Source organism: Labeo rohita, chromosome 8 (genome assembly GCF_022985175.1).
Source record: "Labeo rohita strain BAU-BD-2019 chromosome 8, IGBB_LRoh.1.0, whole genome shotgun sequence".
Lineage (NCBI taxonomy): Eukaryota > Metazoa > Chordata > Actinopteri > Cypriniformes > Cyprinidae > Labeo > Labeo rohita.
In genome coordinates this window covers 24,976,608-24,993,280 of record NC_066876.1, presented here as the reverse complement: position 1 = coordinate 24,993,280, position 16,673 = coordinate 24,976,608, and the positions used below count along the sequence as shown (strand labels likewise).

Below are 16,673 nucleotides of genomic sequence, written 5' to 3'. Positions count from 1 at the left end.
AACAGATATTTTAATTCAAAATAATTTCATCATATTAAACATTTGGAAAATATTTGGAGCATTTGACTATGGCAAGTATGGAAACAAAAAAAAATGTTTTGTGATTTTTTTCCCCCACAGTATATGACAGTGTTTGATTTAGATAAAAGGAAAGGAATTTTCCTCTATTCACCTGTAGTAGCTCATCTTAAGGTACTACAAAGGCACTTCCTGAATTATTAATCTGCAAGATTCATAGATCTGATTCACTGGCTCACGTGAGCAACTATTACAGTCAATGACAAGAGCGTTACCTTAGATCTCAATTTCACCTGTTAAGCAGGAGCAACAAAGTACAGAAAAAAATGGGAACAGGTAAACAAATTTTCTCTGAAGGATCAAAACATTGAATATTTCTCCTGAATTCATAATATCAAATTAAGGCATGTCTAGAGACACTTCCAAGTGAAAAGGTTAGTCATTTCAAAGGAAAAGAAATAAAGACGCCGTTCCACCGAGACAGAAATAACAACCAGAACAAAAGATTTCTGGACAAACAACTTTATTTTTGATTATGGGTCTATACACTGTACATCCTGACACTGCAGTATATAAGCCGAACTACTTTCAACTCTAATCTCATAGAGCTCTCTATCTTACATTATAGTCCATGTGAGGGAAAAAGGGGCGTCTAAGAGGGAGAAATTGGCCAGATCCAAGAGTATAAGCGGCATCAGTAGAAGAAGAAAGCATACATTAATCTCTTACATAAAAATAATTTCAAGAGTTGCAAAGTTTATAGTATATTGTTATAGCAGCAGTGAAGGGCTAAGATACATCGGCATGAAAAAAAAGGAGAACAGATTGTTAAAATAAGAAGAATCTGAATGTCTGATTCAACCAGAACTGATGCATTTGATATTCAGTTGAACGTAACAAAACAGTGATAACAGAAAAAGAAAAGGCATTTACCATAACGATTTTACTGAACATTACTATTCTTCGTAGCACAAAAAAAGGGAAAAAAGCAGAATAAAGGACTGAATATGCTTGCATTGGGAATACAACCGTTGAAATAATAATTTTCTTTCTTTTTGTTTTTAAAAACACAACATAAAATATAACAACTATTATGTAAGGTTTGTTTTCTCATTCTGAAAAAAAAGAGAAAGAAACACAATATACATTTATGATACAATTTTTGTAAAATGAAAAGAAAACAGCTATATACAATGGTGAATTTGTACTTTCATCATCAGACTGGCTAATCCTGCTCGTTTATTATCAGTGATGTTATGTCGTTATTGCTGTATTTCAGATCTTTTTTTTTTTCGTTAGCAAAAAATGGCTCTTTTAGAAAAAAATCCACATTTTTAGTATCATACTGGGAGCAAAGGAGCCTTTGTGATCAATTTCTCCCTTTTTCATAGAAAACCGTGCGAACAAAGTAAACTACACATATCAATTTGCGTGTAAAAACAACTACAAAACCTCATCGGAAAGTTTTTTTGTAATTTTTGTTTTTTTTTTTTGGTCTGTAAAAACGCACAGCCTCTTGCTACCGTTAAGACACCGAGCTTCCTTTAGACCCCCGTTTTGTATCTCCGCCGTGGCCTGCGATGCACAGGACGGGGCGTATCATATCGCTTCAAAGGCTCTTTTTACATCTATAGCAAAAGTAACCTCTTAAATATATTTTTTATTCCTTAAAAACAGAGAAAGAAAAGAGTTTATTCATTCCGACGTACATTTAAAAGCTGTCTTAGTATAAGATTTAACTTCTTCTTTACCAGTGGCAATTGGAGCATTAAATTCTGCTATGCATTTTTCTTGTATTTAATTATTCATCGATTTTCGAAGAAGAAAAAAAAAACAAAACATCAAAGGAATACTGACAAACTGGCATTAAAACCTATCAAATAAGCTGCGGCTTGCTCTTAAGCAATGATAGTCAAGTTCATTCTGGCAAAATGGGGCGAGCCGAAGAGGCTCAGTGCAAATGGGACGTCCCGTTGTCACCCATCCGACCGCCGTCGGCCACTGTGGAAACGGGCTCGATAATTGTTCCTCTTCTGGAACCCCAAGGCCCCAAAGACAGGCACTTGAGGGTCTCCAGCATTGCATATGCACATACGGTTTGTATTTAGCCCAAGAGTAATGCCGTTAATGTTGCGTTTAAGAGCTGAAATTTATTGTTAAGAGGGTTTTGTTTTCCTTTGTGGTTAGAAACAAGATTAAAATTGCTTTATATTGCATAACACAATAAAAAAAAAAAAAAAAAAAAAAAAAAAAAAACACAACGTACATATACAGTTTTAATGCCCAGTAATGAATATATGAATGGCAGACTTTATCTTTTCTTTTAAATTCCATGCATATGAAAGAAATTACATAAGCTTGCTATTGAAAGAAGGAACATAAGCAATAAAATATTCACACAGTCTGAAAAAACATCCGTTATAACAACAACAACAACAACAACAAAAGAGCCAAAACGTAACATACATTCTGATTGCATTGTACCCAATGTATATAAATCACTTATAAAATATATGTATTTTCAACAAAATCTATCTCAGCTAAGTGTGTGAGCATTTAAAGATGCATTTATTAAACCATCTAGACTTTCTTTTGTCTGCTCGTTCATCCATCCTCGTCGCTTTGTACACAGTAATACGCTCTTGCTCACAGCCGAGAGGAGCACCTGCATTGATATTTAGACTCCCTTTTACCAATGCATGACAATTTGTGTGTCCTATTCGTTCGGAACGGTTTTAAATTTGATTCGGAACCGTTTGAAACCTGTAGGAATCCAGGACAGTAACAATAACACTTTAGCAACGATTATAATCATATATCGATAACTATGATAAATGTTGAATTAAAGTCAGATTGAGGGAACGGCCGTGCGCCGTCCGCTTTTCAGCAAGCAAGCATGTAGAACTTTTTTTTTTTATTCTTGCGCTTTTATTTACAATAGTTTGTCTTAAACACATGATTACATTGCATTTATTAGAACTGCATATAATTAACAAAAGGTTTATTTCAATTTTATACTTAGGAATACTAAAAACTCTCTGAGATAAATGTGTGGGAGAGTGTGGGAGCGTAATGCATTTAGACAGTATTTTGTAATGACAAAGTGCGATTCATTATTGAAAAGTAAAAAACAAAGCGAAAAAGAAACATTTTCTTATTTACATATTATAATTTACTTAAAAAGAACAATTTGTGGTTCTTGATCACATGACACCTCCTGCCCTAGAAGCCGTGTGTGTGTGTGTGTTTTTTTTTTATGCTTTTAGTTTATTCCCAAAAATGGCCGCCCACGTTCGTGAGCCGGGCCAGTTGTCAGCACCTCAGCCCACGGAGAAGCTGTACGCGTGTGTGACGAGAAGCAAACCCAAACCCTCGCGGAGACCGGGAGCCGCAAACCTCCGATTCCACACTGACCACGATCTTAAGATCCGCCGACAGGTTTTGACCCTCGTGGCGTATCACACGACAGCTTGTGAAAAGAAAGTGCTCTGGCTTGATCGTAACACTTACTTGAATACGAATATCTCTCCCTTTCAACAGGGCTGAACTTCTCCACCTCTAGCTCTCCAAAGCCCTTCAACGCTCTCCTGACCAGTATCTCTTTACCATTGTTGAAGATACAAGTGTGTGTAACCATTTGTCTCCATGGCTTCTTTTAACCAGTATGTACACATAAAAAGGGCCAAATTTGAGGCTCTGATAAGTTTTCATCTCATACACGCTCACTAGCAAGTCTCTTAAATAGCTTATTACAAAGTGATTTTCATCGTACTTCCTCGAAACGACTGAGGAAATGAAAGGAAACAGGAATTTCTGATGGGATGATGATGAGTCCTTGTCTCTCGGGGCGGACAGCGTGCTTAAAAATTGCTGTGTAAAATTTTTCGTCATTATCACCAATTTGTTTGTCATAGAAAAGTCTTCATTTCAAAATGTATTCAGTTTCAGGCACAGTTAGCTTTTGTGCTATTGGCTTCTTCCTTTCTGAATAGACGTTTGCATTTTTTTCTTCCTTTTTTTTTTTTTTTTTTTTACATCTGGTTTTAGGCGAGGTGCATTTCAGTGCTAAACTTTTTGTCATCAAAAACCGTTCAGGATACCTCCGGGTTTGCGCTGGCTAAGAGGCAGGTGGGCGGGGCTCACCCCGCATGCTAGTTGACATGATTGGGCGGTTGGTGCTGTCAATCAGGGCGGTGTTGATGTGGATTGGGTGGAGTCAAGAGATTGAGGATTAGATGGAGTCTTTGGCGGGTGGGGGTGTTGCGTCTGTGCCGTTCTTGTTGGGGCTTTTGGGCCACAGCTGTTCCTGTAGCTCCTTGACCACTCTCTCCAGGTGCTCCCTTGCCTCCCGCTCTTGCATCAGATCGGCTCTCAGCTGCTCTCGGTCTGCCTCGGCGTGCTGCAACTTTACTTGCAAGTCTTCGATCTGAAAATATACCAAATACAGATGAATAAAGTGGCCACATTTGACAAGATGCTATAAAGTTGACTTCAAAAGTTTACATACACCTTGCAGAATCGGCAAAATGTTAATTATTTTACCAAAATAACAGGGATTATACAAAATACATGTTATTTTTTATTTAGTACTGACCTGAAAAAGACATTTTTACATAAAAGACGTTTACATATAGTCCACAAGAGGAAATAATAGTTGAATTTATAAAAATTACCCTGTTCAAAAGTTTACATACCCTTGATACTTAATACTGTGCTGCTACCTGAATGATCCACAGCTGTTTTTTTTGTTTTTTTTTGTTTAGTGAGAGTTGTTCACGAGTCCCTTGTGTGCCCTGTACAGTTAAACTATTACAAAAGGTTAAAACGGTCAATGATGCTCTAGAAGAAAAAACAACAACAACAAAAAAAAAAAAACACAACAACTATGCATTAAGAGCCGGGGGTGAAAACTTTTGAACAGAATGAAGGTGTGTATATTTTTCTTATTTTGCCTAAATATTTTTTTTTTCATTCAGTACTGCCCTTCAGAAGCTACAGAAGATTCTTACATGTTTTCCAGAAGACAAAAGTTAAATTTACCCAGATCTTTAAATTCCAAAAGATCTCACCCCGTCTCTTAATGCATTGTGTTTCCGTCTGGAGCATAAGTGAGCGTTTTAACCTTCTGTAATAGTTGCATATGAGTCCCTCAGTTGTCTTCAGTGTGAAACTCAACACAGTAATAAAAATCAAATGTATGTAAACTTTTGAACAGGGTCATTTTTATAAATTCAACTATTATTTTCTCTCGTGGACGATGTAAACGTCCTTTATGTGAAAGATCTTATTCAGGTCAGTACTAAATAACAAATAGCATTTTTTCTATCATCCTTTTTATTTTGGTGAAATAATTGACATTTTGCAGATTCCGCAAGGTGTATGTGAACTTCTGACCTCAACTGTATGTATATTGATAGTTTTAGATTTATCAGCGTAGCAAAGTTCTGCTAGTAGCTTGTGGTGTAGGTTAAACACTGACATTCAAATACACAAACAGTGCCAGGCAAACATCTCAGTGATGTCTCTCCCTTGTTTAGTCTGAAACACACAACTCTGACAGGAAGTTACCCTGTTTCCTTCTGAGAAATGAAACGTATCTCATCAGACTTGCAAGGCCACACCCAGTCTGAGAGTTCATTTGAAAGTGTGTGTGGGTGGAGTGTCATGTTACATCAATCTAAGCATACTTTAGATTACTGCTCATTAAATAGACACTTGTTTGTCCTGAGCCACTTCTAGTACATTTATAGCTCAAGGGACAGTCACTCTGGGAACAATCTGCGGTTTACTGTCTTGCTCAAAGGCATAATAGTTTGTGAATCACACCTTTGAACCCACAACCTTTCGGTTATTAGCCCAGATCTTTAAATGCTTATCTTGGTAACACTGTGTGTGTGTGAATGTGATTGAACTAACCTGTGCAGAGTACTTGGCTCGCAGTCGGCCAGCTTCACAGCCTTTGTCACACACTCGTAGCTGTCTAGCCTGTTCCAGCTCTCTCTTCAGCCGTATACGTGACTCGTTGGCCTCTCTCATTTTCCTCTCACTTTCGGCACGGAGACGCTCAATTTCCTTGCGCAGGTTCCTCTTTGCCTCAGTTGCCTCACGGAGCTTCTCCTTCTTAGCAACACGGAGAAACTCAAGCTCCTGTGGAAGACGTGGGAAGAAACTGATGATTACTCTGTTTTTTATTTTTATATATATATATATATATATATATATATATATATATATATATTTATTTAGTAAAACTTGATTGAACTCAAAGATGAAATGAAACCTCCAGTGTGCTGTTGTGTCAATCCATTCTTACATAATTTGTTGTATTAAATTCAATGGTTCAGTTTACGTAAGAATAGATTTATGAATGATTTTCTAACATGAATCATGAATCAGTCTTGCTGTTCTTCTTTGTTTACCTGTTGGAGGCTCCGTTTAGCTTGTAAGGCTGATCCCAGCTTCTCCTCCTGTTTTACCCTCATCTTCACTATCTCATGTAAAAACTTTTCCTTTGACTCTTTTGAGTCCAGGCCGTTGTCCAGTGCCTGCCTCAGTGTCTCCAGCTCCGACTCCAGGTTCGTCATGGCGTGTCCCTCCACTCCAGACACCGGGGGGCCTTCAGGGGGCCCACTGGCTGGCGTCAGAACTGCTGGTAAAGGGGCTCCGGGGCCGGAGGGAGAGCTCAAGTCCTTTGCAGAGCTCGAGGATGTAAAAGATGGGGAGGAGAGTGAGGAAAGCGATGAGGTGACTGAAAAAAACAAGATAGAGAAGAGACATAATTAGGTGATGGATCAGACTACGTGGGCTTTACTGGTTCGTATGTCAGCCGTTTTTTTTCAAGCACCTGTCAAACACACAAGATGTGTTTTAAAATGAGCCGTAAAGGATGAGGAACGAAAGAAGCCTCATTGATTTTCTGCCGCATTCACACAAGAGCTGTTACCTTCTAATCCACCTCTCTCCAGAGCGCTCAAGGTTGACTGAAAATGAACTGTGTGCAAATGAAGTGTGAATAAAATCCAAATGTATTTAAACGAGCACTTTTGTTTCACAACACAGCGAGGGGAGCAGTTAAAACGCTCTAAAACAAGAAAAAAAATTATCCCAAATTGCTCTTCAAATATGTTAAAGGAATATAGCTTTCCTTCATTTATTTTAAAGAACATAATTTTGATTTGCCGCTGTATTTGAACCCTTTCCAACAATGACTGAGATCCATCTTTTCACACTGAGGTTCAAACACTCAAATGCTCAAACGCTCACTGATGCTCCAGAAGGAAAAAACATGCATTAAGAGCCGGGGGGTAAAAACCTTTTGAATTTGGAAATCAGAGTAAATTTAACTTATTTTGTTCTCTGGGAAACATGTAACTATTTTTTGTAGCCTTTGAAAGGCAGTACTGAATGGAAAAAAAATATTATATTTAGACAGAAGAAGAAAAATGTACACGTCTCCATTCTGTTCAAAAGTTTTCACCCCCCGGCTCTTAATGCATCGTGTTTCCTTCTGGAACATCAGTGAGTGTTTGAACCTTCTGTAAAAGTTGCATATGAGTCCCTCAGTTGTCCTCAGTGTGAAAAGATGAATCTCAAAATTATACAGTCACTGTTGGAAAGGGTCCAAATACACAAAAATGCTTGAAAACCAAAGAATTTGTGTGACCTGAAGGATTTTTATGAAGAACAGTGGGCAGTTTAACTGTTCAGGACAAACAAGGGACTCATGAACAGCTATCACTAAACAAAAAAACAAAACAACACAACTGTGGATCATTCAGGTAAGAACACTAATGTAAACTTTTGAACATATGTCATGTTTATAATTTCAACTGTTATTTTCTCTTGTGGACTATATGTAAACATCTTTTATGTGAAATATCTTGTTCAGGTCAGTACTAAATAAACTAAAACAATGCATTTTGAACAATCTCGCTTTTGTTTTTTGGTAAAATAACATTTTGCAGATTTGAAAGGGGGATAAAAACTTTTGACCTCAATTTGTATTGCATGTATTTGTATAAATGTTGTACTGTTATTTATATAAAAACAGTTTAAATTCACTTTTAATGTGTAATTTATTCCTGTGATGGTAAAGCTAAATTTTCATTAACCATTGCTTCAGTCTTCAGTGTCACGTGATCCTTCAGAAACCTGATATGGTGCTCAAGAAGCATTTCTTCTCAAAAATAGTTGTGCTTCATTTGAAACAGGCATGTAGAAATCACTTTTGATTCATTCAATGCGTGCTTGCTGAACTATCAACTGTCACCTTTGATCAAGCTATCACAACAATATAATGTATGAAGGTCTAAATTAATTATCTGCTGTCTGGAGCTTTCCTTTAATGAGGTGGAGTGACAGTGCAAAGGTGAGTCATGTACTCACATTCCTCACGGCTTTCCACTTCCACCTCCACATCTGAGTCTCGCTCCTCCTGCGAGGGCGGCAGGGGTTTGCTGGCAGTGGCCGATGGGCAGGGCTGTGGGCTGGGGTGGGCCTCACCCGTCAGCCTTCTCTTTCTCCCTCGGCTGGCACCTTCGCTTTCCGCCCCATGGGGGTGTGAGCTGCTTGGGGCGGTAGGAGAGGCTTGCCCTCCTTTCTGGAGGGGTGTCAGAGCTACATTGGGGGCCACGGCGCTCTCCAGGCTCTTGTAGTTGTAGAAGCTGCAGAAGAGGATTCGGAATGAGTGAGCAGACCACGTACGCAAACTTTTAATAACATTTCACTAGGCTGCTTATATGTGTGCATAGGCATTACCTAACACCATCTTAAAGAGTACGGGTGATTCAGTAATGAATAATCCAAACCAAATGACAGGTTGACAGGAAAAATGTATCTCTGCAACCCACAAACGGAGGGTGGGGAGAGAACAACGACTGTTGTGAGCGGTTTCACAAAAAACGATCTGGGCTCAGCGCAGTGACTCACCCAAACCCTCTCTAGTTATGATGGCAAAGTTAAACCACATATATCTAAACAGACAATGGCCAACAGGCTTGCATCATGTTCCTCTGTACAGAAGATGCAAACCTTATGCTGATTTACTTCAGAAAAACCACAAGCGTGACTAAGAATGTTGGTTTCACACAAATGAACGTATGCACACCCTTTCTTAAGGTTATCTTTCATAACATGATGGTTGCACAATGAAATAATGGTGATGTAGATTAAGTTGGTTTATTATCAGAAAATGAACATCATTTAAATTATACATAAACTATATATGGTGCTAATATAATGTGAGTATTGACCAATCAGAGTCAAAGTATTTTAGCGTGCCATATAATATGTATTTTTATTGTTTACCTGTCACGTAACATGCTAGCAGGTCTGCCGCCTCCTTCCTTATCACCAACAGAGATGTTTGGAGACCATGGCCTAAAGGCAGACGGTCTCTGTCTGGGCTGGATGCAATTGAGCCCCTGCAGTAAGACAGAGAAATGTTAAAAGATGTCTGTTGTGCTACATGTAAGTTTTTCACAGTTGCATTCTAACATGAACACAGAGAACAGAGACCATCTGCACAGAGAGTATAAAAAGCTTTTTTATTATTAATATATTTTTTTTAAGGATTCTGGTGGTTTCACGGTTTATCACGGTTCTTCCCCACGTTGAGTAATGTATCACAGACATATCTCAAATCTTTTCATAAACTAAGTGTAGTGAGAGTGTAAATAAGAGATTCATTGTGCAGTGTAGAGAGCTTTGTTGATTATAATGGAACTTTGTGAGACTGGGATGAAGTAAGAGGAGTGACAGCTTTAAATGATTTTTAAGGGAGTTTCTTGTTTACTGCTGTAAACAAAGCAGCTCTGCTTTTAAAAAACTATGTTAATATGCAATATATGGAGGTAAGATGAAAAAAGACATCTAAACTTTTCTGAAGACAGTCAGTTTCCCTAAAAATACATTCATATAAACCCCCAATTCCGTATTTAGGATTTTCTTCCGAAATTTTGCGCATCGTTAACAGTGATCTTGCTCTGCCTGCTACATTATTTTCTCCTCTTTGCATTCGTCTTCATCATCTCTGGCTCCTGTTAACGGCTGTTTATAGTTGGTTTATTTGGCTGGTTAAAGAATTAGTTGTATTTTAAAAATTCATACTGTGTGCGTAATTCAACCGTTTAAACCGGTATATCGGCCAGCACTAGTGACAGTCTCTTGAACATAACAGAGAAAGTGAGTGAGACGGATAAAACAAGCTTGAAGAATGACCAGCAGTACAAGTACACTGAGGTCACTGTGTCTGCTTGAAATCAGAGAACTGTGCAGGCCTATTTGCAGGCTCTCTTCATTTTAGGAGAATTGATTTTTTCAAAAGAACATCATCAGTTATTTTGGGTCGAGATCTTGTTTCAGAAGAATCTGATTCTCTGTGGCAAGAAAACAGTTCCTTGGCTCCAAAAATCTCCTTAGGAACGGCCAAGTTTCGAAAACAGACTCGTATAATATTAATACATAGATGAATATATATTTATCCAAACTCTATACGCTCATACAACATGTATCCACCAACAAAGAAAAAAAAAGCTTTGTAACCTTATTGGCTGATGCAGAGAGGGATCGTAGCCAATCAGGCTGCTTGTCTTTGTCTCCTGAGGGCGACTGTGCTGGAAAGTCATCGTGTTTGGACTTCTTGGCAGGAATGGGATCAGACGCCTAGAGAGGGAAGAAAAGAAAGCCAAAAAGAGAGAGAAACGATGAGTGTTGCTCAATATGAAGCAAAATGAAGACATCATCGCTCTGATTTGTAACATTTCATGCATTCGGTTCGCCGCACATCGCACCGTCTAGTCAGGCGTTCAGACGCCCTACGGCCCTACAGTACGGTAATAGCAGGATCGATGCAAGCAGTCGGTCAAATTAAACGGGAGCCGTGCTAGAGGGTGTCTATCACTTCAGACAGAGCTGTGAACTGCAGGAGACAGGTGCAAAGGGAGCGTAAAACTGCGAACGTTAAATTTAGTACGACTGTTGACACTATGCGAGACTGCGTGTGTGTATGCCGGAAGGAAAAGGTCGGATGTATTGTTCAGATGCTTAATAGGTTGACAGAACCATCTGCTTTCATGCTGCCACGTGAACACGCGAGCGCAAATATACAATACGTCGAGGCAGTATTTGCTCAGTTCTGTCACTAATGGTTGTGCAATGACCTCACTCCTGCAAGATTCCACACTGACTGCAGTATAATCCCTAAAATACACTGACCTTCCTTTTCTACACTCTCATTTACTCCAGAAAACCTGTGGTGTGCGCCGCCCACACATTTCTCGCTTATTAACACAAACCGCAGACGTTTAAACGCTAAAATAATGCACGGCGACTGGACAAGCGGTATCAGCCTCCGGCTGTAAATCTGCGCCAACTTTGTCTGGTGGACTTTGTGGGAGCTATTTTCGAGCAGGGCTTCTCGTGGGAATGTGAGAGAAACCCAACTGACAAACTGCAGCGTCCCGGCCTAGTGCCCTAACTGGCCCGGCAGCAGGGGCTTCTGGGTAAGATGCTGCCAACTGGGTTGCACAGTGTCTGGAAGGTTTGACACAGTTAGCCAATCATACGCTGAGAGAGCTTCATGCTTAAAGTCTCTTTCTCTGTCCAGTCAGAGATGCAGAGTGTTTTGTTTTTGAATAAACGCAGCGAGGGAGTCGATTACTTTCAGAGTGAAAAGGGGGTCATTCATGCACAAGAAAATGCTGATGGGCCGGTGCTGTTTGCATACATGAAGGATTGCATCACGTATGACCTCATTCTGCAGGCCGGTCTGCTTGGGCGTGGTGAATTTCCAGCAGCGGAGCATGATTATATGACCCCGAAAACAGTCACTTGCCACGTGCCTGTGTTTATTCGTGGATTAGACCTCTGACATAATGGCACCAAATCTGGGAGATCTTTCCTAATCTGGGTTTGAGAAGACTGGAGGATTTGGCATTCTTGGCATCACTTACATATGGTGCTTTTTATATACACACACACACACACACATGTTGTGTTTACATGTTTTATGGGGACATTCCATAGGCGTAATGGTTTTTATACTGTACAAACTGTATTTTCTATCACCCTACACCTACCCTACACCTAAACCTAGCCCTCACAGGAGACTTACTTTCTCAAAAAAACTCATTGTGCATCATTTATAAGCCTGTTTCCTCATGGGGACCTCACAAATGTCCCCACAAGGTCAAAATTTACTGGTATTACTATCCTTGTGGGGACATTTGGTCCCCATAACATGATAAATACCAGGTGCACACACACACACACACACACACACACACACACATATAAATAAATAAATAATATAAATTGTAACTGATATTGAATTGTATATATAAAAATATTATCATATATATTAAATATATTATACAATATTATATATTAAATATAATATATAATATTAAATATATCAAAATATTACAATCAATGAATAATATACTAGTCTCTTTTTATTTTACATTGTGAAGCTTAAGAAATATATGAATATTGATGTTAATATTAATATTTTCTTAGACTTTAAACAGTGTCTAAAATTAGTAATAAAATAGTATAATTACAAATTAATTTTAATTAACATGAATAATAATTTTAGTGTTGACATTTAAACCAAACAACTGAACTATTCAAACAATATATTATTCAAAATAAAGGATTTTAACATTCAAATAATGAGTTTAACAGAAATAACATCAATTATAAAATTAATAATTCTATTTTAGTAATAATTTCAGACACTGTATAAAGCCTAAGAAAAATATTCAAATTAATAACTAGATAATACAATTAATAATGAGAATAATATTAATATTTAACCTCGTGCTCCAAGATATATATTAATATAAAAAATACATAAATTACAATTTAATTATTACATTGAACTATATATAAAACTCTAAAAATATAACTTTTTCAGACTAACTATAACTTATCTTTTTTATATACACACACAAAAATAAAAAAATAGTGTTTATATATATTTATTATAATATATATATATATATATATATATATATATATATATATATAATTTGTTTTATAAATAATATAACAATTATATATACATATTTACACATACATATATATATATATCAAAATTACACACACATGCACACACATATATAATGTTTACTGTATAGTGAAAAAAAAAAAACTAAATTGAATTATTTTACATGAAAGTGAATGGACAGAAAAGTCAACTGAAGCATCACAACATTATATAATTGTAACCAAAGCACTGTCAGTATTCTAGACTCCAGTAAACATCCATATAAGAGCATGCTAACTGCAGACAGTCAGATGACCATAGTCAGGCCACACTGCAGGAGAGAGGAAATGACCTATAAATAACATCCTTGTAGCTGTTTTTTGCTCTCCTTAGTCTGGGGTCTTCCAGTTGGACCCTTTGAGGTCCCTCTAAAAAACATCAGCCCATACCAAAACACCGACACTGACTAGACAGCCTGTGGGCTCACATCGCTCCGATAAATATATGACTACATAAAGACGCCAAGATTCGGATTTAATGTCAGACCACTATCTGACAACCACTGAAGACGGACTGCACTTAAGACCGGGCTACAGAAAGCGAGAGCTCTTTAAATATTGCTTCTATTTCTATCTTCTACTTTGTATATGAGAGTCTCTGTCTATCAGTCTGTCGTTTTCACAGTCATCGCTTCCTCTTTCTCTCTTTTATCTGATGGCCAGCAAAGGGGCCCAGTTTCAATGCCCCCCTTTTAAACCCGTCCCCAGCTTCCTTTCTCACATCAAACAATATGCTTACGGGTACGAAAATGCCACCATGCCATGCAGCATCTTAGTGTGTGTGTGTTGTATGTAGACAGACATCCAAGCACTGTGAGACATGCAGACAGGAAGTCACACCTTTTGATAAGAAGCAGGACGCAGCAGCATGCGAGAGACATACTTCGATGTGAGCTCAGCTATGAAAAATGCACTAATACACAATCTCCCTTTGTCTTTCTGAGGAATCTCACACCTTGTTTTCATCATGCTAATTTTGGCCTTGGAAGATAGTGCATAGATGTCTTTAAATGGACTAAATGAGACACTCACACTAAAAACAGGAGTACACAGGATGGACAAGTTTCTGCAAAGCGGTTTAAAACTGCAGGTGTCTGAGGAAGGGCGGGGTGCCACACACACACACACAAACACACACATGCTGCCTCGCACGTTGGTGTGAGAATAGAAGAAAGGTTTTTTGCTAGAAGGTTTTTTGTTGCTTGCTTGAGGGATGACAGAGGAAATGTGTTTCGAAGGGCTGAACACCCACACGAACGTTCGCTTCTTGCCACATTACACACAATTAACCTACTAAACAAGCTAATGGAGCTGCTGAATCGCCTCTCCTGTCTCGTCGTCCTCATAACGCCACCCCTCCCAGTCTAGTCCTGCGTTTCCTGTGACACAGATTGCAGGATTTCCCTCCTAAACAAGCAATTGCGTTACAAACAAACATGACTGACAGAAACGTCCCCATGTGACACTGACAACGTTAACATCTTTCTATGGTCTCTTTGTGTTAATGCCTATATACAGCAATAAGCCAATAAAAATGAAAGTGATTTTACCAATGTAAGGCCTAAGATTTTTTTTTGTATTAATATTAATTGTTATAATATTTATATTTAAAATATTCAAAATATTCAAATCAATTAATAATTAGTTTATTTTTTTATAAATATTTAAGACTAAGAAAAATATTATTATTGATGTTAATATTTTCATAGGCTTGTGTCTAAAATTAGTAATAAAATAATAGAATTAAAAATTAATTTTAAGTCATTAATATAATAATAATATTAGTATTAACATATCTAGTAATATATTATACAAAAATGTATAATAATTATACTAGCAAGTTTAATAAAAATAACATCAATTAATGTTAATAATTCTATTATCATAATCATTTTAGACACAGTGAAGCCTAAGAAAAATATGATGTAAAAAATATTTTTAAAATATTAAAATTATTTTAAAATATTATAATATATTTTTACGCTGTCTAAAAATGAGTACAAATTAATTTTTATTTATAATTTTAAATAATTGATTAAATATTTTTAATTTTAAATATAATTATTCAAATTTATACTTTAAAAAAATTATTTAAAATATATTGAGATTAATATTAATATTTTAATTCATGCTGTCTAAAGATGAATAATAATAAATTATAAATTATTTAAAATATTATTTAATATTATTTAAATATTATTTTATTTATATTTAATATTTTATATATTTAAATAATATAATTCAAATTTTAAATATATGTTGTAATATAGTTATTTAAAATAATAATACTGAGATTAATATTAATATTTCACCTCATGGTGTGTCTATTGTAATTTTAAATATTTAAATAAATAAAATTATTACATTTAAATATAATTATTTAAATATATAGTTTAATATAATGATTCAAAATATTAATATTGAGAGTAATATTAATACCTTACCTCACTTTGTGTAAAAATGTATAATAAAATACTTAATATTTATATTTATTAATATTAATATTTAAAACGAACAACTGAAAGTTTTAAGTAATATAGTTTATTACAAAAATACACATTACAATTTCATTTCAATTTATTAAAAGAAAATGTTTTAACATTGCTCATACAACCAGACGATTAGATTCGTAAACATCTGCATTCAAATTTTTCAAGTTCAACAAATTCAAATCTAGTTAATCGCAAAAGCTGTGACTTCTGTGGCATGGCTTGTTCCCGTCTGTGAAGTTTTCCACAGACAGGTGTGATTGATGAATGTTGCTATTTAACTGTGAGACAGGTTAAGACTACGAGACAGGTTTTTTGAGAAGCTTGTGTGACAAGCTTGTATATCCACGCAAGTGTGAACGGCAAAAGAGCAAACCAGTTTTTTGTTTTGTGTGAGCGTCAGTGTGTGCAAGCGATACTCCACCCTCTCTCTGACCTGAACATGGCCTCCCCCTTGAGCTGAGCTACAGGCCTCAGCCGGAAGGGAGGAACTTCCTGTAAAACTAGCAGAGCGCAGCTCTCCCTCTCTCCCTTCGTCTCTTGCAGTCTTCAAACGAGTTGTCATATTTCTCACCAGCCAGTGACCACAGAAACCTTAACCGTACAGGTGTCAGACTAAATATGATCTACACGCTCCACGAGGCTGCAATCAAAAGCATTTTGTCCATAAGTTGAGGTGATCAATGCTCAAAACTCTCATTTAACTTGACCATTCTAGGCATGAACTTGCATCAAGCAACAAACACCTTAAAAGTCGTATGCAAAGCATTTGGGCTTCACAGGTGCTGTCGTGTCAAACATTTATCCCAAAGGAATACGGTTCGATTGATGGTAAACGTGTTGTTCTCTGAGAATTCTGCGTTTTGGGGAGGTAGAGGTGTAAAGTGAAACTGTGAAACGAGTGGTTTTTTCTCTCGTGCGTTTGTTCTCTGGGCGAGTACCCAGCTCATTAGGAACGTGGTGTCTGTACACCACACTGCTAGACAAAACACCTCCCTAACTATGCCAGCAAACACATACAGATGTTCACAGCATTCTTCTCACTTTCCCAGACTATCAGATGTTTGAGAGACTCTTGTGACACTTTTTAGCGTCTAATCGTATTTGTTTACCTGTGGA

The 16,673-nt window shown here is 37.0% G+C and overlaps 1 protein-coding gene across 1 annotated transcript in view; it reads right to left on the bottom strand.

The window, feature by feature from the left end:
• Window positions 1-524: 524 nt before the first annotated feature.
• Window positions 525-16,673, bottom strand: part of skia (v-ski avian sarcoma viral oncogene homolog a) — an 81,543-nt gene continuing 65,394 nt past the window's right edge. The window contains exons 2-7 of the mRNA XM_051116768.1: window positions 10,561-10,680; window positions 9,325-9,440; window positions 8,404-8,681; window positions 6,438-6,766; window positions 5,935-6,165; window positions 525-4,444 (exon numbers count right to left, since the gene is read on the bottom strand). Coding sequence (XP_050972725.1) covers window positions 4,250-4,444; window positions 5,935-6,165; window positions 6,438-6,766; window positions 8,404-8,681; window positions 9,325-9,440; window positions 10,561-10,680 — 1,269 coding nt within the window. The 3' untranslated portion in view covers window positions 525-4,249. The remainder of the gene's footprint in view (window positions 4,445-5,934; window positions 6,166-6,437; window positions 6,767-8,403; window positions 8,682-9,324; window positions 9,441-10,560; window positions 10,681-16,673) is intronic.